The sequence below is a fragment of the Sander lucioperca genome, chromosome 7 (assembly GCF_008315115.2).
Source record: "Sander lucioperca isolate FBNREF2018 chromosome 7, SLUC_FBN_1.2, whole genome shotgun sequence".
Classification (NCBI taxonomy): domain Eukaryota; kingdom Metazoa; phylum Chordata; class Actinopteri; order Perciformes; family Percidae; genus Sander; species Sander lucioperca.
The window spans coordinates 40,080,542-40,103,299 of record NC_050179.1 but is presented as its reverse complement, the minus strand read 5'-3'; the positions used below and the strand labels follow the sequence as shown (position 1 = coordinate 40,103,299).

General features: G+C 40.2%; 2 protein-coding genes across 8 annotated transcripts in view; both read right to left on the bottom strand.

The window, feature by feature from the left end:
* Nucleotides 1-8,962, bottom strand: part of wwp2 (WW domain containing E3 ubiquitin protein ligase 2) — a 57,952-nt gene extending 48,990 nt beyond the window's left edge. For 2 of the 5 annotated variants that reach the window (XM_031285554.1, XM_031285557.1), the window contains exons 1-5: nt 8,878-8,962; nt 7,143-7,224; nt 2,910-3,066; nt 2,530-2,651; nt 815-952 (exon numbers count right to left, since the gene is read on the bottom strand). In XM_031285554.1, the coding sequence (XP_031141414.1) occupies nt 815-952; nt 2,530-2,651; nt 2,910-3,066; nt 7,143-7,212 (487 nt within the window). In that variant the 5' untranslated portion in view covers nt 7,213-7,224; nt 8,878-8,962. Of the gene's footprint in view, nt 1-814; nt 953-2,529; nt 2,652-2,909; nt 3,067-7,142; nt 7,225-7,444; nt 7,469-8,317; nt 8,413-8,877 lie in introns of those variants that run through there. The other 3 variants (XM_031285556.2, XM_031285555.2, XM_036003448.1) reach the window with 3 other exon arrangements.
* Nucleotides 8,963-10,914: 1,952 nt separating this feature from the next.
* Nucleotides 10,915-22,431, bottom strand: LOC116040207 (diacylglycerol O-acyltransferase 1-like). 3 transcript variants are annotated; one of them, XM_031285494.2, is made up of 18 exons: nt 22,251-22,429; nt 20,950-21,154; nt 20,695-20,782; nt 20,528-20,568; nt 20,003-20,088; nt 19,383-19,435; nt 18,586-18,691; nt 18,196-18,300; nt 17,741-17,800; nt 17,536-17,639; nt 16,513-16,551; nt 14,551-14,592; nt 14,409-14,453; nt 13,785-13,894; nt 13,630-13,695; nt 13,443-13,530; nt 12,299-12,361; nt 10,915-11,301 (listed from the first exon to the last, which is right to left on the bottom strand). In XM_031285494.2, exons 2-18 carry the CDS (start codon nt 21,090-21,092, stop codon nt 11,089-11,091), a joined length of 1,452 nt encoding a protein of 483 aa, XP_031141354.1. In that variant the 5' UTR covers nt 21,093-21,154; nt 22,251-22,429; the 3' UTR covers nt 10,915-11,088. The 3 variants fall into 3 exon arrangements, with proteins under 3 accessions (XP_031141354.1, XP_035859344.1, XP_031141355.1); XM_036003451.1 differs by lacking the exon at nt 12,299-12,361 and having other exon boundaries at nt 22,251-22,431; XM_031285495.2 differs by lacking the exon at nt 22,251-22,429 and having other exon boundaries at nt 20,695-20,795; nt 20,950-21,149.
* Nucleotides 22,432-22,758: the final 327 nt, after the last annotated feature.

The window sequence follows — 22,758 nt, the reverse complement described above, 5'->3', positions numbered from 1 at the left end:
CACATTTCGCCCTCTTACACCTATTGGCACCGTGACGAATGCCAGGGGGAGATTACTCGCCAGGGAAGCGAAAAAGAGAATTAAAACGACAACGCGACAGGCAAAGCAACAAGACCAAAGTTAATATTGGAGTGGCTAGAACAGCTGAGTGTAAACAATGGAGATACTAAGAGATCATTTTGGGTTCGGCCACCGTAGGAGGAAGGGCTAGAAAGTAATATTCAGTTGGTTGTCATATACAATTTCACCGCTAGATGGGAGAAATTCTTACACAATGTACATACCTGCAAACTCAGAAGGGCTGAAAAAGGTGACACCACGTTTTTTTTATGGATTGGTTATGGATTACATTTACTATGATACAAGTTTCCTAAACTCTCATACAATATAGTCACAATTCAATTGTTTTTTTTTCTTTGAGAATATTGTAGCGCTGTTTTCGGCCCTCTTTTTTGTTGAAATGGGTGTGTATGTTTGATTATCTTCTTTTCTGCGTTATATCCTCTTCCTAAACTGTCTACAAGTATCATTTAGCTTTGATCACTTCTATAAAGGAGTTCTTTATTTCCCATCAAACATGAAAATCGTCGTTACTGTTAAACGACAGCAGTGATATGTAAATGTTGTGCACATGGCCTCAGTGTGATTGCCTCTCTAGGTGCTTCTCTGTGCATTTCTGTGTTATTAACATCACCTGTGTGTGTGTGTGTGTGTGTGTGTGTGTGTGTGTTGGGGTGTGTTTTAGGGTGTTGGTGTGTGTGTGTGTGTGTGTGTGTGTGTGTGTGTGTGTGTGTGTGCTAAAGGCGGGACTCACTGTCTGCTGCCGTGCTGCCATTGGGCAGTGTGCCCAGATCAACAGCCATGCCGTCCAGGCAGACGTTGAGCTCGCCTCCCGCTACAACCGAGCCTTTGTTCTCCGTCTGCAGCACCAGACTCAGCTGGACGTTCTCCACTAGAGGGGGGGAAGAAGAATGACAGAGAGAGAGAGAGGATGAGTGGTTGAGAATGTAGAGGGGAAAGGTGGTGGGGAGAGGGAGAAAGGTTGAGTTGAAGGGAGGGGAGAGAGTGAGGAAAGACAGAAGCAAGGGAAATCAGACATCCTCTGTTATTGCTTTAAAATCAGAAAACAGTGTGAACCCACAGTGTATTATCTTCTACAGTGATAACAGTGGAGGGCCACCCTGCTTAGATATGTGTAACAGAAGAGGTATTAAATGAGCAAAGACTAGCCTACAGAGCAGAGTAACATTACATCTATATAATGCTGTTGTGCTTTACTTCATAGTGGTTTCAAAAGCGGACGTGCCACTTCTGTGTCAGGAAGTGAAAACTGTCCCATTGGCTACTGACTGAGTTGTTCTATAGCAGAAAGTGCAGATTTAAATATTGTAACTGTATTTTATTCAGGTAAAATGTAGCTTCAGTATAAGTACAAAATCTCACACTTTGTAGTGGCATTAGTATCAAAACTTTTACAATTTAGAATATCCAGTAATGCACATCTTTGAAGGTTGGTGGCATATAATGGGAAATTCAATCTTGGCAGGTTTAAGCAATGGACCCCAAGGGACAATACATCGTATTGCTCAATCTCCTCCAACAAAGGATTAGACAGCTGCCAGCAAGTCAGTGTACCAGTTAGTTAGAAAAGCATGATTTCTCGAGGTTAGTCACCATTTTGAAAGAAACATTAGATTTCCATAGGAAACCTGAGTGAGTCACTGAAGCTCAGGAAATGGAGGCAATTCTCCTGAAGAGTATCATCAGGGCTTTCATTACTTTTACAGGGTGGCAGACCACAGGAATATGGTCACTGCTGGACATATGTGATAATATCTCTCCTACAATTCCACCTTAATGGTTATAAGCAGTAACAGAGTTAGTCGATTTCATGCTGAATGACTTTTTTTCAAGAAACATATAAGCCCATCTCTGGTAAAACACAAGATTTAAAGTGCTGTTTTTGCATGGTTCTTTGTGAAGAAACTCAGTTTTACAGATCTTACGATAAAAACTAATCGATTGAGTGAATTTAATGAGTGTTAGTCGACTAAGAATGTCTTTAAATAGAGGACAGCCCTACAGTTTAGGCTGACTAGTTTCAGACAAAGTATTTAGATAATTAACTGATCAAGTACCCACCTAATATTTTGTACAAGTTTGGAAAATTTATTTTAAGACTGACTTTGACTTTAAGACTAAAACTGTGTCCAAATTCAGAGGCCGGATCCCCCGAAGACTGAAATAGAACGGACCTAATCCTCCTCAACAGACTCAAAGGCTTCTCCCAACGTGGTTGAGAAACGCAGTAGGTGTATCCTTTGCTATCAGTCAGTTGATTTGTTAAGATGATCCTCAACAACCAATAGTTGGAATACAGGAATTACTGTATTACATGACCCTGTCATATTTACAAGCTATTTACCATTAAGGCTGATTCTGGTTCTAAAACTGAGGTTATGCCATATTAAACACTGTGGAGAAATATATCATAATATTTTCTAATGTTTTTCCTGTGTGTTTACTTACTCTTGCCATCGTGTGTGCGCAGTGTGTCCAGCAGGTCTATGGTGGCGCTGCCCAGTAGCTCCTTCCTCAGGGTGTGGCAGCTCCACAGCTTCAGATCCAGACGACTCTGGGGTGTCACGTTACTGGGAAACACAAGGCAACATGGCCTGTTAACGCACATCATCAAAAATCAAACAACAAATACTGCATGTCAGTAGATTCATCCAATCGTCTTACCTGAGGGAATGTTTTAAATGAGCTGAGTTTCACTTTTAATAAACGACAATTTTTACAGCTGAAACAGCTGGACTCCCAGGTACAGCACTTCTACTTGTTTAAGTACTCGGAGTGTGTGTGTGTGTGTGTGTGTGTGTGTGTGTGTGTAATGGTGTTTTTCTCACAGGGTGAGGTCTTCATTCCACTGAAGTTCAAGGTGTCCACTGCGTTTGCCTGTTTTTTTGGTTTCACTGGACAAGCCGTCTGCAGTCACCTCGACAAAGGAGCTAAGTCGTGAGTGACGGTTTGGCAGCTTGGGAGACTGGGGCTTCGCTGAAACCACTGAACATGCGCACAAACACACACACATACACACACACACATTAAGAAAAAAAACAGTTACAATATATTAGAATTGTAAAATGTGTTTTTGTGTTTTTCATCTATTGAAAAAGGAAAAAATATAGTTAGAGTTGGCCAGAGTGTCACAAAGAAAAGGATAGAACTGAATATACTTCGATACACACTGTGTGACTGTGGCCACAGTCCAACCACAATAAGGAAATGTATTTTTATTTCATGTGTGTCTTACAGGTCAAAGGTTTAGCTTTCATATCCACAACACCTCATCCACAATTTCTTTTAAATGACATGCTGTCCACCTCTGTGCCAACCAGTGAGATTGGGCCCCTACAATTAGGTCATTGGCAAACAGAAGGCCTTTAATTTATGTATCTAACAGAGGAAACACAAACCAGCTTATCCACAACACAGCAGACAGGATCCTCACATAAGACTTTAAATACTTAAGTGCCTCAAAGTAAAATAAGGAATCTTTTTTAATTTTTTTAGACATGTTGTCTTTAAAGCTCTTCTGCCTTGCTCACTGACTACGATCCAGTCAGACCCCATGTTATTAGGTGGTAGTTATCTACAGCAACTGTAGAATAAGATCTCGATCTTGTGAAGGTGCTTTAAATTAGTCTGCTACTCTGGAACAAACTGCCAGACGACCAGAGATCTGTCACAACTGTATCCTCATTCAAAAAAGCAAACTGAAAATGTGTCTATTTTTTCAGTCTTATGATCAGTTACTATATTTGTGTGTCTGTCTGTGTGTATGCGATAAGCCCCTTTCATGCATGCACTGCAAACCTGAAATTATCTAGACATTACCCAACGGAGCTGCATGTGAGAGCGCAAATGTCCAAATCAGTCAGCATAATCCGCGGCATGTCCTGTCGGCTGTACGCCCTACACAGCACCCATCCCTCGTCTAAACCAAACGTATTTCCAGAATGTCAGAATCCAGCTGACTTGGACAATCTCCTGTTGTGTGCTACATGTGTGAAAGAGAACCTCAGGACTATGTCGGGACCCGATTCCTCTGCCATGTCAGGAGTTCATAGGTAAAAATTAGGAACAGTCTAATACAGCAGAGTACAAAGACTGTTTGGAATCTGCAAAGCAGGAAAATATTATTTGTTGCCATTTTAATGGTCTGTGCCTTGCTGTACCATCTACCTCTGAAGTCTTGTCACTTTGACATCTCAAGTAGTTACTTTGTTAGGTGCTAAAGGTCAGCTATGTTACACAATATACCAGTAGAAAGTTTTTTTTTTTTTTTTTTTTTTTAATGACTGTGTACTTCATGACACATTTTAAACATTTAAAAATGTTTTCAGATAGTTATCCATCAGATTGTTTACTTCTTTTTCTAATAGGCTTGTTCTTCTTCTTGTTCCACGGGCTACATTTCATTCCATTCACACATCGATGGCGCAGCATCGGGAGCAATTTGGGAATCAGTGTCTTGCCCAAGGACACTCGGACATGAAGACTGCAGGGGCCAGGGATCGTATTGGATCAGCCTAACCAAGTCCTTAACTTTTTTGCAGTTCACTGGGAGGATGCCAATCGCCAACAATAATTTGTTAATTCAGTCAGAATTAAAGATGTTGAATATTTTGCTTTTGTCAGCGTCACTGTCACTATAGTATACCTTTTCTGCAGTTTGTATAAAAGATGTCAACATACTACGTTGTTCTATACTAACAGGGAATTATACAATACTTCCACCTTCAGATATCAATCAAACCCCAACTTTAAAATGCCACTGCCTATTAAGCTAAACAAAAAGAGTGCATTGCCTTGTGCAAAAATAGTGTCCAACTGTTTTTATGCACACTGATTGTTTTAAGTACACTTTACATACTCAAAACCTGCTTATAATTAGTATGTTGTATGGATTTGGGATGCAACTTGGTGTTGCTGGAAAGGCAAGCAAATAGACAAATAGAAACATCACCATCTAGTGGAAGCAAGAAGAAACGCATCTGTGGTACAACTTTCATTCATTTACATGAGACTGGGGTCTAGGAAAATAATTTAATTGTCACGATGGGGCCTCAATGTTAGCTAATACCAGCCATAAAACATGTATGTGGACAATGGAGGGAAGTGTTCCCACTGCAGGCCTGGTGGAACAAGGACTTTCAATGCTTTCAATAGAGAGCTTCTGTAGCCTTACAATACTACAGGTTAATGATTTTTAATGGAGAGTCAGTGTTCTTACCAGTTGAACTGTAACAACCTAAAAAAGAATATGCATCAAACAAGTTGTACAACTGCTGTTGTTTTACTCGTGTAAAATGAAACTTCCTGATTAATTCCTTAATTTATACACTAAAAAAGGAACCAAAAAGTGAGGCAAGCTCTCACCTTTGACATTTCTTTTGAGACAACTATGTAGCTGAGATGTGAGTGTTCCCGGGAGAGAAGAGCAGGAAAAACGTGGCACAATGTCGTGTTGTTTGTGTATGTAGTGTTTCCATGCATGTGTGGCTTCCTACAGAGAATTGATGACACTCTCCGACCCTTTCTGAATACACCTCTCTACATTTTGTGATGTTTCACTAAATCGCAGCACTATTGGAAGCTCTGCAACTCTGGTAAAAACCTACAGCTGGGCTAAGACAGGCTTAGTAGCTTTGAATTCTCATAGGCCTGCTGAGAATCTTGTTACAGCATGTGTCAGTCAAATGAGAGCCGATTTGTTCATCCTGAATCACTTCTGGACTGCAAACTTAGGAACACACAGCCTGGCAGTGTTTCTCAGGGTGCGTCAGATCAGGATTGGTGGTTGACTGGATGAATAAATGATGACAGAGAGAAAGGCTTCTGTCTGTACTCCTTCCTATCACAGACAAGACATTAGCAGACCTCTAAAGAGGAGAAGTACATAAGAAGTAAGAGGTGGAAGAATCTCAGAAATGGAACTACAGTTACGGTGGGGCGGCTCAGTTGGAAAATGAAATCAAATCCCCAGTAAGCTTTTAGCACTGACTTAATGTAGGGCCCTATGAAATCTGCCCTATAGCTTTTTAAATTCCCAACTTCGCGATTCCGTCCATGATTCTGTTATCACAGAAACTATACTATATAACCGCAGCCGGGCCCTCGTCGAAAAAAAGACACTTGCCACCGTGCCAAACAGATTTTCTGGGGGGAGACCCTGGAATAAGTTTTCTAAGTAGTGCAAGTGAAGCTAGAAATCTGTGTGTAATGGTAGACAGAGATCTACACGTAAATAAGCAAATTCGGATGATCAGCCTTCTACCATCTAAAAAACTAAACTAAGCAGCTCTGTATTCAAATCAGAATCTGAGTAACCATCCCTTGTGTATGGTGCCTGAGGACCTGATAGAGGCCCCCCCACACTGAACACTTTTAACCTGTTCAATACCACATTTTTTCTTTTATTTTCTCCTATTTGCCATACCCAAATGGAAAAGCTTATACCAGAAGAACTGCAAGGCCAGAATGCAGACTGCATAGCACTTTTCTAGTCTTAGTGACCACTCAAAGCACTCTACACTACAGGCACCGTTCACCCCATTCACACACACAAATACTAGGGGCTAAGACTACAGTACAATACAAGGTGCCACTGGCTCAACAGATAAACATTCACACAGTGTCTTGCCCAAGGACACCTCGACATTTTCATTGCTGTCTTCGTGTAAATCTCCCTTCTTCTTAAATCTTTTTTTTTTTCTTCTGGTTTTTGCATAAGCCATAAGGAATTTCCTCAACACGCCCACTGGCTTGCTGTGAATTCTTCTCACACAATCAGAGATTACACAGACTTTGTACTAGGGAGGTGGAAGGGTAAAAACCCATTTGATATCCAGTCCAACTGAATGGACATTTGTGTTTTCAATCCAGATACAGCGCCAAGTAGTGTGTGTGTGTATGTGTGTGTTATCACAGAAACTATTGGGGCTTTACATTAACGCTCTGTGACTGGCCCCAACCGGGCCGTCGAAAAAAAGACACTTGCCTCCGGGCTAAACAACGTTTCTGGGGGGAAAACCCTGTCTCAATTAGTCAATGAGATGACAAAAAAAGATCATTACCTTTCAAGATCAACTGAGACTTTTCAGTGGTCTGGGCAACGCCAGGTCTGCTCACGCTGGCAGCTGCCATGACCTCACAGCTCTGAAACACAACAACACACACACACACACACACAATATTACAACATTACAACAAGCCTTTTAAAAAATACAATGAATGTAGGTATATTTAGCAGTTGGGTCAAATAAATTTGAATAAAAGCAGAAATGTGTTCCCCATTAACTTCAACTTCATTTGTGTCCTCGAAGGGTGATTAGGTGTGCAGCAAGTATAAAAACATACAGGACACATAAATACATACAAGTTCTACACACAGTCCAACTGGAACACAACCGTAACAGTACGAGGACAAATAAATACCAGGTCAAGGTGCAGGGATAGCAGCATCAAAGTCACCTACACAGGGTAGGAACATATGCATATCAGCCTACAAAGTTAACACAATATAATCAACAATGACCATCGTCAACAACATCAGCATCCATTACATTACATCACCACCCCTTTTATCAACGTTTCTGACATCCTCAACACCTAGTCAACATACTAGCATATATAACCAGCCAATGAATAAAGAAAGAAAGAAAAGAAAGAAAGAGGACGAAATGAGGTAGCCAAGAGATGAAATCAGAGAGCCAAGACTTTCATTAGACCCCATCACCATCACCTTGAGCAAAGTCAGAGATGTAGCCTGCTGGACTGAACGCAAGAGGGGACTGCATATGCAAGGACAATAAGCAGAGAACTCTAGTCTGGAGCTATTGTTAATATTGGTCTTTACTTCGTATATTGAGAAAAGGTCCTAACCCTAAAACTGGTTTGTGAGGGAGGTCTCATCTTATCAGTGTAACGTTACTCGCTGCCCCACCAAGGTGACTGCTGTTGGCATCTCAGCCTAAGAGCAGACACAACCCAATGATGCATGGTCAGATGTGACCTGGCCATAATAACAGCGAACTATGCCGTGCTGGATTAACCGAGTGACCAGCCGAGGTCTGTCCCCGACTGGAGACAATCAGCTCGGAGCATCAACAACAACAAAAGCGCACAGCATCTTCCGTCAACCTTGATGAAACAAGCTGACCTGCGGCTACGCAGCGTTAGCTAAATCCGCTAACGTCACTCAGTAGATGCAGGCAAAACTTCATATAGACTCAGAACCATTTAACTGTACCTGCTAAACAGATTTCATTGTCCTCGTATTTAAGTACCCTTGGCTGCTGCGCACAAAACACAAACACGGAAGATGATCAAGACATTTCTATGCATCACTGTCAAGCACGGCAAAGAAAATATTGACTTCCGGTCCTTTTTTTCCTCCAAACTACAACTCAACTGGCAAACATCGTCACGTCATAAAGTGTTACAACTAATACAATGCACATAAGAAACCACACACAACATTTTACTAAAAGAAAATGGTAATAAATAGCTCGCCACAATGCTGTATACCACACAATACATGTTGTCCCACCACTGAGGCTTTTACTTTGAAGGGGAAGTCGCGACACGTCCGGTCCGATGTGGCAGATTCTGTCTAACTTCACTCAAAAAAAGCTAACTGTTAGCGAGCGAGCTTCGTAGGGGGGTTTTAAAAAATGACATGCCTTTAAAACCTGTTCTAATCACCTGACAACATGTACAACTGCATTGGTAGTTACGTGGTTCATGTCAGAACACGTTATATCCGTTAAAACACCCTCAAATTAGGCTTAAATGTAATCTTTCCCGTACCTTTTAAGGCTGAGGTCCGCTGCTATCCTATCGCTAGTGAACTTTCATTTCCGCCTCAGTGACAATATCACGTGACCCAGGGTAGGTCTTCTTCATTGCACAAAGGATTGTGGGTCACAATGGTAAACATCATCACATATTAGTATCGATTTATTCATTTCAAATACACAATACAGTTACGCTTTACTTTACATGCAGATAAAATAGAATATACAATGGAAACTGCAGTATTATTAAAGCAAGGAATGAAATGTATCAAAGAATGTATCAAAACAGGAAAGTCAAATATAATATATATAAAGTCAAATATATATATATATATATATATATATATATATATATTTATATATATATATATATATATATATATATATATTTATATATATATATATATATATATATATATATATATATATATATATATATATTTATATAAGTGAGCTCCAAAGTTCAACCAAACAAATGTAATGATAGACTACCAAAATTACAGCTCTGGTTTGGTGTCCATGTCCTGGGAAGATCTAGCTCCAGCTCTGCCCCCCTCCCCATTCTGCAATGCCTATGACCAAATGTAACAGTAACAGGCCGCGTTTTGAATATAGTCTTGCATTGCCAGACCTATCTCGATAGCACTGTGTCAGCGCTGGAGTATGGTCGGGCTGCACAGCTGAAGAAGTAAATTGTTAACTATGATTAAATAACAAGCCAGATGATTAGACTATAACTAAGGCCTATGCAGACGTTACTCAGCTGGTACACATGCTTTAAATCACTCCACACTTAGACTCATTGAACCATGAGGTACAATCATTCCTTGTATTTCCTGATTGGGTCATGTCCATGAATCTTACGGTAAACTTCGATGAACTAGAGCCCCTTAGCCACATGTTAGCACAGCAGTGTGTAAGCAGCAACCCCTCCTGTGCTGCTGACTCACTTCATGATAACAGAGACCTTTACTTTCTAACTCTGTGGCGGAGATTGCTGCAGCCTCACCATGTTACATTTTTGGTGACATTCAATATTCAACAATATTCAGACGTACAAGTTTAGGCTAAGCAATACTGAGTCAGTTGTTTATTGCATTAACATTATGTACAAGTATAGTGAGAACATTTACAAGTAGTACTCTTTTCCAGTATGCAATAGTTCAATTTATGAGTCTACACCAGTGGTTGCCAACCTTTTTGAGTCTTGCCCCCCCCAAATAATGAGGTTGGTGTTCGCGACCCCCCCGAACCCCTCGACAACGAGAAAGAGAGCTGCAAACCGGTGGAAACTGCTGTTTCTACACACCTCCCCCCTGCTGAATTTTGTGAATGCTCTGATTAATAAATGCAAACACATAATGCTTTACTTTAATGACATATGAATAATGTTTTAGTTTTAGTTTTAGCAGCACCTAGCCTTGTCCAATGTGCTCCAGGCTCTATGGATTTTTTAATGCATTTGTGACTTTTTCTAGAGTTAGGATTAGGGTTCATCCCTCTCTCTGTCTCTCTGTCTCTCTCTCTGTCTCTCTCTGTCTCTCTGTCTCTCTCTCTGTCTCTCTCTGTCTCTCTCTCTCTGTCTCTTTCTGTCTGTCTCTCTCTCTCTGTCTCTCTCGACCTGACTGCAGTTCGTCGTAGTAACCGACTTGAGTGGGCAAATGCTCACATTTGATGGCGTCTGGCACTTTGGAGAGGTGTTCTCTTCATGGATGAACCCTAACCCTAACACCAGATACTGACTGGTTTTTGGACCCCCCCCCCCCATACAGTAAAACTGCACATTTTAGAGTGGCCTTTTATTGTGGCCAGCCTAAGGCACATCTGTGCAATAACCATGCTGTCTAATCAGCATCTTGATATGCCACACCTGTGAGGTGGATGGATTATCTCGGCAAAGGAGAAGTGCTCACTAACACAGATTTAGACACATTTGTGAACAATATTTGAGAAAAATAGGCCTTTTGTGTACATAGAAAACGTCTTAGATCTTTGAGTTCAGCTCATGAAAAATGGGGGCAAAAACAAAAGTGTTGCATTTATGACTTTGTTCAGTATATATACAGTATATATTGCTGAATTGGATACAGGTTGTGGATGATAACTCCAGACATCAAAATAGATCCTTGTACAGACATGAGCAGACTTCACTGAGCTTTGGATCACAGCTGTATCATCTTGGTCTACTTGTAAATACAATTTCTTTCAGACCCTTTCTCCTTGATCAGTGCGTCTGCAGGAAAACCACGCTGGGAAGACCGTGGTCTGATGCCAAGGGTAAAGATGAGGACTGATAATGATGGCGATGGAAGCTGATGTAGTGGTCGTGAAAGTAGGTGATCACAGCCAGAAGAGGGCCCAGCAGCAGACACAGCCACACTAAGCCATTGCCATAGTTTCCCTGGAAATAGTTTGTGAGGAATACTGCAACAAGAAGCTAGAAAGAGAAGACACAATGTGATTTAATAAAGGTTCTCATTATGCCCAGCCTATAGTACATGTTACTATAGTCTTAATTATGTTATAATTAAGACTATCAGCTCCACACAACTCTCTCTGTATTTCTATACTATGTGCATTGAAGGCTTGTATCATGTGGATGCGCTGATAGTTTTGTTGTCATTACTTAGAATTCCTCATGGGGGAGACAGAAACTACACACTATAGGTTGAAGTTGGAGGGGCAGAAAAGACATGTACGGATATATATTACTGCGATACAGCAAAAAGGAATCCATTACTGTAATTAACCGCATTACTCCCAACACTGTTGCAATTAAATGTTGTTGAGGACCCCCTTGTAAACAAGATGGGTTCATCTCAAGGGATTATTCCCAATAAAGAATTTCAAGATGATTTCATGATCATGACAAACAAACCATGTCGCTAACTTTGTTTATCTGCTGGTTGCTGCTGAGCAGGTAGTGTACATTGGGTTTTTACAGCTTTTTTCTCTGAAAACAGCAGCCTGCTGACGCTATGAGGGTGGTGCACGTGAACGGAAACAGTTAAGTTGTGGGCTGAACAGCTAAACAATGAGCTGAAAGTCACTGTAAAGCTCTGTAAAGCTGAGGGCAGATGCAGATATTAAGTGATAATTCACTGTAGGTTCATCACCACAAGTGACCAATTTTTCACATTGTCACAATGTATTTTACGTTGTCATTTGATACATAGTTATTATAAAAACATCTATTACAGTAAATCCAAGGTGTTTTCTCGTGGATCCCTTTGTTTAGTAAGAAAAGAGATAAATAGATTAAGTAGCCAAGTTGAGCTGTTGGATGGAGTTAGTTGCTTTTCTGGTAACACTCAAGTTGAAGTCAAGTGCACTAAGCTGGACATTAACATTGCAAGTGTGTATGCAGAAGCCCTCAGAGCCTGTAGCCCCATCCAGGTAAACATCCCCAGCTGCCACTGGTGTGGTATTCTCACCTCAAATAGCATCATGAGGAATATCCACAGACGACAGCTATGCAGAGGCAGAGCAATCAAATACTGTGTAGAAGAGAGGACAAAAAGATCGCAGCAGGTTATTATTGCATTGTTTGTTTGGGCCAATAGCCCTATTATCTCTTTACTGCAACAATGACTTGTAGCCTCTGACCCTCTTTTTCCACTGCTGTAATTTGTTTAAATGATGTTTGTATACAAAACTTGAATACAAATAAATTAATGCTTTGAACAGTTTTAATCTTATTTTATCTTGATATCCTCTTTCCTGTTAAATGATTAAGTTCTTATTATTATCGATCAACAAACTTTTAGTGTCTCCCGAATTAATTAAGTCTGTCTGCCTTTTGTCTAGCTTAAGCGAGCGGTATACCTGCTGTTCCTGACCTGTCGCACGACAGTGTGACGTCATGGGAGCGCCGTAACTGTTTCTACTCGCTCGTGGTGGTCGTGACACTAGTTGCAGTCTTCTCCTGAACAGAGGTGGCGCTAATGAGGAAAGACTACCGACTTTGTTCTTTCTACGGACTAGAAGAAGAAGAAAAAGGTAAACAACGGCAGAACTGGCAGCAGCATTGATGTCAACAACGATTCAATGACCTACTTCGTCGGATCGTTGTTGACGTCAATGCTGCTGCCAGTTCTGCCGTTGTTTACCTCGGATCAAGCCTTTCATTCACCATAAAAGAACTCATCTTAACCCAGTAAGTTTACAGGAGAGACCTGCAGTCACTCTGAGAGTCCTGGCATCCGGTTGCCCTCGAACTCGTCCATGCTTCCTGTTTCCACTTTGTCGTGTGCTGCTGAAAAAAATAGAGTGGTGCACGACCTCTGGTTGCGCACTTTAAATCCTGGCGCGCCAACGAGATCTACGGCATTTTGACGTCACATTGGCCCGCGACAGGTCGGGTGCAGCGACTGTAAAGAGGCCTTTAGTGAGACGTTTGGTTTAGGAGCCGGAGCCAACTCCAGAAGAGTTCACACTTTATTCAAATGAACGGTATTGGGTCTATGCAAATCTACTCAGATAGTCTTGTGAGTGACTGTCTTCTCAGCTACCAAACTAATGAATCACAACAGTGAGTGTGTTTAGTTAAAGAACGTTTCATGCCATATCAGACTGTACCTCTAAAAGAGCAGCTGACATCAGGAAGACCAGTAACTCTGCCTGTAATGGGGGCACATTCTTTTCCACCAGCCGAGTGTATACATGTCTTCACACCAGTGGAGACACAGAGCAAAGACAAATAAGAGATGAAAGCAAAGGTCAGGGGAGATTATTTCAGTGAAACTCGAGGCATGTTTCATAATACCTGTGACACCATTTCTGAAAGGGAATATTCCAATTCTCCCAAAAAGTGATCAGAGTTGTAGCGTTCCTGTAAATGAAAGGTGAAAGGCCATGAACCAGCGCAGAATGAGCAACAAAAACAACACAATTTGTAGAAATTGTTTTTGTGCAACTGACCACCAGTCTCCATAAAAATGACGATCACCGAAGCGCAGCAGTTCTGCACAGAAATTCAGGTAGGAGTGACTCAAGAAGAAGAAGAGGAGCCAGAGGAAATGGGTTGGTGCCTGACAAGAAAATATGTTACCAATACCAACATACCATTTAACAGTTATCTCTGCTATCTCGATCTCTATTATTGTGTCATGTACGATGAAACTTTTATCTGTAATTATCATGCCCAAACATGCTCCTCCTCCCGCTCCGTATCCTTGTTATCATCGCCACCATCTGGGACTACTTTCTTCACAGGGAATACATCTGTTTACATGATCGCATGCTGACATATTACACTGTAAAATAAACTGTAAAAAACAATAATATTCCAGCTGGGGTGCAAAAGAAATACTGTAAAAAAACAGAAAATGACTTTCTTTTAAAAATACAAATCATGTTCTTTAACAATAGACATGTACATTCACAGTCTCTTTATGTAATGTTTTGATATTTTCTTGTTTTAAAAAAAAACAGGAAAAATCTTTACAGTGTACACTGGCTCAGTGCTTCTGGGAAAATCCAAATAGACGTATCACCAAGAGTCAATAGATTGTAAAAATATTAAAAGAAATAAAAATCACTCACCACCAGTCCCACCAGGTGCTCCACTCTCATAGTGATGTCCATACTCTATGTATAAGATTTATTAAAAAAAAGTTAATTAAATTGATGTGGATGCGGTGTTTGCTCTAATATTTACAATTAAGAAGGACTGTGCTTCACTCACAGAGAAGGAGTTTTCTGATCTCTGGAAGATGGGTTCAATCCACTGAGAGGAAAAAAAGAAAATGTATTTAGTATAGTACCGTGTAAGAGACTACACCTCTTCAACGTTTTTAAGCCAAGGACCCTTATCTAGAGAGAGACGGAGCGGGGACCCCCTACTACATATTTTATAAAATTAAGTTGCATATTAAACTGGGCCTACAAAAAAAAGTCTAAAGCCTTTATACATACCATAGAAAACTAAGCTATAATAAAATATTGTTGGTATTATTTCAAAATCATGTTTTAATATTAAACATACATGTGGCACAGTGAATCTTTAGGATGACCTGTATCTGTGGATAACTAACCTACAGTATTGGCCAGTAAGCCTATCATCAATGTGTTTTTTAACAAACATAATAATGTTGGATTCATGTTAAGTTATTTTCAAAAGTTGCAAAGGAACTCCCTTCATCCATATGCCTGATGATGGTCTAGTACCGAAACGTTGCCTACTACTGAATTTATTTTTTGCGAGTTAGACAGCATGCGGGAGTTTCTTTGCAACTTCTGACCTACTTATCCTCCTCCGATGCACCTGTCTCACTTTATAGATGTGCAAAGTATTATTCTGTACTGGAAAAACTTTAAAAAACTTTTACAATAATTTGGAGGCCCCCCTGCAATAACTCTGAGGACCCCTTAGGGGCCCCGGACCCCCTGTTGAAGATCTCTGGACTATACCATGGCCGAGCTAGGTTTACTTTCTCTATTACATTAGCTTCTCTTCCACTAGTCTCTGTAACACAGTGACTATGTTTACATGCACATATTCCGGTTTTTGCCCTTATTCCGAAAAAGATTATATTCTGACTAATCTGTTTACATGTAGCCGTTCAAAACACAATTTTTTCAAAGTTTTCCTGCGGTGGAGGACTTGTTGGACCGTGCGAACACAGCCTCCCTCTTTCATTTCTTCAACCAGCTTCTTGAAAACGTCAACATAGCGATGTGTGCACATATCCAAAAACCTGTTGATATCCAAGTCTTTGATTTCTCCTTTCTTTCTCCTTCTTATCGGGTCTGCAGCCTTGTAAACTGTTGGCTGGTTGATTTGTGTACAGTAACCATAACAACGCACAGAGCTGACGTAAGCGGTAAACAGGCAAGAGGCCGTAAACTGGGCATAAATTGATTGAGATGCATATTCTGAATGTGCTGTATACATGTCCAAAGAATGCCTCTAAAACCTGAATAATACCAGAATATCCCACATGTCTTATTCGGAAAAAACTATATTCGGAAAAAGGCCTTATTCGGAATACTCAACCAGAATATGCTGTTTACATGATCTGTATCAAATTCTGAATATTGTCATATTCAGAATAATAGTGGAATATTGGTAGACTGTAGACTGTAGAGTCCGAGTCAAGTCTTGAGTTTAAGTCCGAGTCCAAGTCCGAGTCACCAAAGAAGAGTCTGAGTCGAGTCACGAGTCCACATATTAGCGACTCAAGTCGAACTCAAGTCTGAGTCCAGGACTCGAGTATTCCATCAATGCATATTACACATAAAAGTAGTCAGAAACTTCATCCAACTTCCAAGTCCTATTTCATGAATGCTTGAGTGCCCTGTCCAAGTCTTCAGTCCAAGTCAAGTCACGAGTCCAGAGAATAGCGATTTGAGTCGGACTCGAGTCCGAGTCCAGCACTCAAGTACTCCATCACTGCACAATGTACCAGTGTTTTCTCATATCGGGTACAGTATCTGCTACTGTACTGGACATGTACTGTATGTACGTAGACATTTGTACCTATTCAGAACATGATATGTGCACTTGCAATTCAGACACAATGTGTACAGTATACTACACTACAGATCACACATACATGACATACAATGTTATGATACACTATACAACAAGTAGAGCCGTAATTGTGTACTAGTACATTGATAATATTGATACTACCAACTGCTGTACCTGCTGCACAATTCCAACCATGATCTGGATAACGGTCACCTGAAGGTAGAAAATGCCACAATTAACAAGCTGTAGTGTTTTCATCCATGACACCTACATTATATCTGGACACAACTACGCATACAGACATTGATATGCAAATACGAGGCAATTGAGTTAATCTTATGCAGTTAATTTAGTCAGTTCAAGTGGCAAAACAATTTTCTTTTTACCAATTTAAGGTTGTGAGTTCAATCAAAAAGTTACGCACTAAAGCTTGAAATCTTCCACAGTGAATACCCTCTTCGGCCAAAAGATATCTATTTGTGTAATTACTAATATGCACTACTACATTGCTGTGATACAGTATGTGATTTTTTCTTTTAAAGATGAGTTTTTGGGGGCAATTCCACCTTTAATAGACAGGACAGCTCAGATATGAAAGGGGAGAGAGAAGGGGAAGACATGCAGGTCAATTTATACTTCTGTGTTAAATCGACACTGTGGGTATGTGCGTAGGTACGTGGAGGTACCAATCCTACGCCAGACCCTACCCTGTACCCTGTAGCCTGACATGCACCTCTCAAAAAATGTAATAACACGTCGCGGCAATGCACGTCTCTCGGCCATGGCTTGGTAGCGTTGTATTTCCCCCGACTCATTTCCTGGTTCTCCTTCTCCAGAAACAACATGAAATCAAGGAGAGGGTTAACTTCTCCTGCTCCAGATTTCACCGTGGTCAGAAAGAACAGGGGAGACACTTTGTTTCTCTCACTATGACTCTAGAGTCACTACTCACTCTGAAGATAATCACCATCACTCTCTCACTCACTTTACCACACACACACACACACACACACACACACACACACACACACACACACACACACAACCCGGCCCTGCTATTCTTTTAAAGAGATCGACTCACACACCAACGCACAAGTAGAAACTTCAGGCCACTTACGTAGGCTACAGAGAAAGCTCTGCGTGGAGCTTAAAAGTGCATCAAGCCCTTAGTAATAATGGTGCCACTGTTCAGCTCACCATTTCCAGCAGCCTGTGCAGTAGCTTATTGATGCGGACCTTAGGAGTACATGGGAAGTCTCTCTGATAGCACAGCGTAGGGGCAAATAGGAAATAATAAAGATCTGAAAAAAAGAAATTCAGAGTCACAGAGGACAAAATGTATCACTGCAAGTTAATGTGAAGAAATCAAAAGTATCATCTTCTGAATGATGAGCAGTTTCACCTTGGAAAGTAAGCTCCTCCCTGTGGGCTTTTTGTGCACCAGAAACATTCTTGTCCCTCTCTGCAAACACACAGATATAAAAAGCACTAGTTGTTAAATTAAATCGCAACTTACAACTTCATTTTTTCAATTTTTTTTTCAAATATACATATTTTTTTTGCATTTGACAAGAAATCCCAGATGAAAGTTCATTCTGCAGTTATGCACAGCTTTACTATGCCCACCCAGCCCCAACCATCCACCCTATGGCGCAGTGATGCTCAAAGCAAACACACACACACACACACACACACAAAATATACTAATACATAAACATATACATACCATACACACATACAGTACATACCTGCACATACACGTAAAAATAAGTAAATAAAAAATACATAAAAAATAAAGTATACACACACACACACATACACACACAAAACGTACAACTTCTGGTGTTGAAAAGATACCTGCATCAGTTAAATGAGCCTGTCGGTACCAGCGATTAGTTTCCTGATATGAATACAGCTTCATCCCCAGAGCAGTGTAGAACCAGAGAGAGAAGAACGCTCCACCTGGTGGACAAAAAAACAAAGACATCCCAGCAATGGTGCAACATCATTCAGAACATTACAAAAAAAAAGTGTCAGGACTCTGAAACAACCGTGCCTGTAGGCTGGAAAGGTCACTGTCTTTTTTTTAACTCTTCAGTCCATCACTACAAGCACATTTCTTTTGCAGACATTGGTCTAACAGAACTTTACTGCAAAATGTACCGATGATGCCAACTTTTCAAGATATCAAAAATGCTGTAACATAGTTATTAATTTGCTGATGCACGTTTAAAGCATAGTTGTTACCTGTCGATATTGTATGCTCATGTACAATGACTGCAGCAGGAAATAGCAGCAGCAAGCCCAGATTTGTGAGATGCAAACGATGACCGTTGGTGGGGGACAGCATACCCTGACAGAAGTAAATGGAACACAAGTGCTGACCTTTCCATGAGAATTATTTTAACTGACAAATGCTTGTTTTTTGTGTGATCCGACAAAGGTAATCATGTATCCCGATCCAAAATTCCTGGACCTTATCACAGGGCCATAGGACATGTAGTAATTGGCCATCCTCTGTCTTACATTACATTACATAACAATTTGGCATGTCTTTCAAACCAAGTCTGAAGAAGTCCAACAGAAGCGATGTATAATCTAGAACTGAATGAGGCGCACCCTCACATCACGTGACATAGTTTTAATATTCCTACAGATTCTGTCCCACTCCTCATCATCCAGTGTAATACTCAGATCCCTTTCCCATGTCTTTTTGAGGGCTGTCCAGACTCCATCCCCCAGATTCTGCATAAGCGCAGAATAATACCCAGAAGCTTCATGACCTTTTCCATATTTCAACAACACCTTATCTTTGCATTCTGGTGTTTTGGGGCTGAAGAACTGGGTCCAAAAATCTCCACTTACAGATGGCGAAGTTGCAAATATGTAAAACATTGAGACCTAGGGATTCCAAATGATCACCTCCTCAAAGGATTTCAATATGCCACCAAGATACAGATCAACAAATTGCTTGTTGATGCATTAAATAAATCAGAACAGCTTTTATCCAAATTAAAGAGACAAAGAAAAAGCACCAGTCTCACCTTTTCCTGAGACCTCTCGAGGAGCAAAGCTGTAATGGCAAACATATTGGCAGCTGAAAAGAAATACAGATATTTTGTTAATTCACAATGACAGGCTAACGCCTAGTTTACACTACACAACTTTAGCCCTGATTTTCCCCTTAGAAACAGTTCTTATAGCTCCCTGACAAAAGCCCCAGATCAGAGACAATTCAGTGTTGACTCGTAGAAGCATTCCAGTCTGTCAGGGAGCTACAGCCAATGAGACAGCAAGACATGGGTTGAGAGGGGTCCCCTGTAACAATAGGAACTTTACTGTATGTGTTGCATTTGAAACATGGTCCAAAGTTGTTGTTGTTGCACCTAGAGAAAAGAGGCTATAAATAGTAAAGATGTGTGGAAACAGGTTTTTTTTGTGAGCATGGCCTAGTTGCATTGTGGGTGATGTAGGCACTAAGTTTTGACAAAAAAGAAGAATATGTGGAATAAAAAAAGATATCTCTTGTTCTGCTGCACAGACTTTTTTTTTAAGCCTGTCCATCACAAGTCTGACAATAGTACAACAGCGCAATATACATTGTTGAAGTGCTCTACTGGCTATTGGTATTTGTGCTGCAGTTCTATCTAAAAGAGTTCCTCACCTAATATGAGGTTTACAGATGGCCAGTTGCAGTTGTCCTCAATGAGATGCTCCAAGACTTTTTTGACATCTATCAAGAAGCCATGTCTGTTAGGGGAGGAAAAAAAATATATACATGGAAAATTGTATATGGTTTGACAAAAAAAAAGTCTTAACTCAAGGTCCACTTTTTGACTGAATTTTCCCCCAAGTGAGTTTTACTAGAAAACAACTTTTGCAGTTCCATCTGCTGATAAAGACTGTGAAATGTGGTTGAAAGCTCCAGAACAGTCAGTAAGTGGGCTTTGATTTTTCAATGATAATGACTGAACTTTCACTCTCTCTTACTACTCTCTTATGACAATTGTCAGGTTTTGATTTTATTTACAGTTTGTTCATAATGATTTTAAGAAGAATAAAATTAGAAGCTAATTTCAGATTATAATACTGTGCGTATGTGTGGGCATTTGGAATTGAGGATGTAACAGTTGATCAAATTCAAGTAAAAATATATGTATATACAGTATGCATGGGTGTATGTACTCACTGTATGAAATTCTCCAAGAACAAGTGAGCATGAGTCAGGACCTGAAAATCAGACAGTAAAACACCGTCCGTTAATTAGTCCTAGGTTCTTAAATTGAAAGTACATGTTTGGTAACTCTGATAAATATGTATCAATAAGATCAAAAGGAGGAGAGGGAGGAAACTGACCAGGAGAATGATGATCCAGTTGAGGATGCCTCTGTAGCCGGTGAAGCTGCTGTTGGAGCTCAGCAAAGAGTCTTGGACACGATGACAACTGGGCAGAGAGACTCTTAATAGTCATCATCATGCGTGAGGCTTATTTTTTCATTTATTTATCTTTTGCCAATTCCAGTGTGACTGCACCTTACTTCCGCATTTCAAGTCTTGAGTCTGCCACTGGACAGCTATGAACAAGTGATGGAGGCAGTGGAGAAAGCTTACCAGAGCAGAGCTGCGTAGGCATGGTCTTGTTCACTGGGTGGATCAGCGGCAGAAATGGGAACGCTGTCATAGAGGCCTGCACTGTCTTCTTCAGCCGAGGAAGAGGAGCAGACGGAGGAAAACCTCTTCCTCATCGCAGCCATCTCTGAGTCAGAGGGCTCCTCCACAGCAGGGGTATGCTCGGAGATTTGAATGGTTGAATTCACTTTAGGAAAAACAAAAATGGGTTTATCATATACTTTGTTGTGAGATAACATATCCTTATCACATCTTACCAGATCAAAACATGAAATATTAAGATAATAGCTGTCACCTCCTTTATCTTAGAGAAGAAAAAAAATCATATTAAACTGTATAAAACTTCAATAAATGTTTGGTTTCTTTCACTCTATCTCAGGTACATTATCTGTTCCAAATATCTGGTGCAATGGCAGGATAGAGTACAACTTAAACACATAGAAATTAGAAACATTTTACATGACTACTGCCAATTCCAAAATGTAGAAATTCCCATCATTTTCTTTTTCTTTCACCATGCTTTTTGGGCAAGCTGCAAAAGTTTGAATGTATATAATCATATAAGCTACAAATACATTTTGTGAAAGGGAAAAACAAACAATGTTTATTTATTTGGCTTTGATTAACCTCGGTTTAGCCTACAGAATACAGAGAGCTGGGGATTATATTTAACATTTCCTGTAATCTATCATTTTGCACATGATGTGTAACCATTATCCTTCTTGAAACAGTGTCTATGGGAGCAAAGCAGTCGACAATTAACATGGAAGCTCCATCTTCATAAACATAGAACTCGGAATTCTAACCAAATAGTTTGCGTAAATTACCAGTTTAACGTTGTCTCGCTTATCTACAGAGGTACACATCTCATAAGACACAATTTCAGACGTTATCTGAGCGTCAAGTTCCATTGGGTAAATTCGGCTTGCATGCTATGCAATAATATGCCATATCTTGAATTAAAAATTATCCTTTAGTTTTGGTGGCTCAGTTATTCCAGCGACATTTTTCACACAGATACACCAAGGTGGCTGGTACCAATAGATGGTATGGGGGTACCTCGTCACATCACAATAATAAAGTTGGGGTGTTTACTTGTTTTTATTCTTGCTCGGTAGGATACATGTACGCCGAATTACATAACTGCTTCGACTTATTTAGAACCCATATTGTGTGATTTTAATGTTTTATGTTGCATTTGCTGCGAATGAATTAAGCTTTAAATTGCCAGAAATCTAAATGCAACTCGGCCTGACCTTCTCTAATGACATAAAACAGCTTACCTTGTCACTTCCCGCAGAAACACAGCATCCTCCTGACAAGTCGAGAGGAAAGTTACATCTCTCACCATCTCCTGCTTATTAGCCTACTGTCCGCATACACACACACATAGATAACATACGGCACACACTCAGCTGTTCTGACCTCCATCTGGGAATGCGATATGGTCAGTGTCGCACTTGAAGCCCAGTTGAATAAAGATATCGCCTCTTCTCAGAACATTCAAAATAAAAGCCTCCTTGAAGAAAATTCGCTTCAAGCAAAATAAATGAATCAGACCACTATATTTATTTGATCTTTTTTCATCCATTTGTAGAAATGTACTTTTTATTTTAATCCTATTTTGATGTTTTATGATATTGTAGCAAATCCATGTAAATAATGGCTCATTATTATCTCATGTGTGTTCTTAACTCATTTAGTCAAATAATGTTTAAGTGGCTACTAGACAAATCCACTTCAGGAATACCAGACAACCGACAACATCTCTTAATGAGAGTGTAAAGATAA

Coding starts and splice junctions, on each gene's coding strand:
- LOC116040207 (XM_031285494.2), bottom strand. CDS start 21,092: ATGGCTGCGATGAGGAAGAGGTTTTCCTCCGTCTGCTCCTCTTCCTCG. Junction 13,895..14,408: donor AGCACCTGGTGGGACTGGTG/GTGAGTGATTTT, acceptor TTTTCTTGTCAG/GCACCAACCCATTTCCTCTG. Junction 11,302..12,298: donor TCCTCATGATGCTATTTGAG/GTGAGAATACCA, acceptor TTCTCTTTCTAG/CTTCTTGTTGCAGTATTCCT.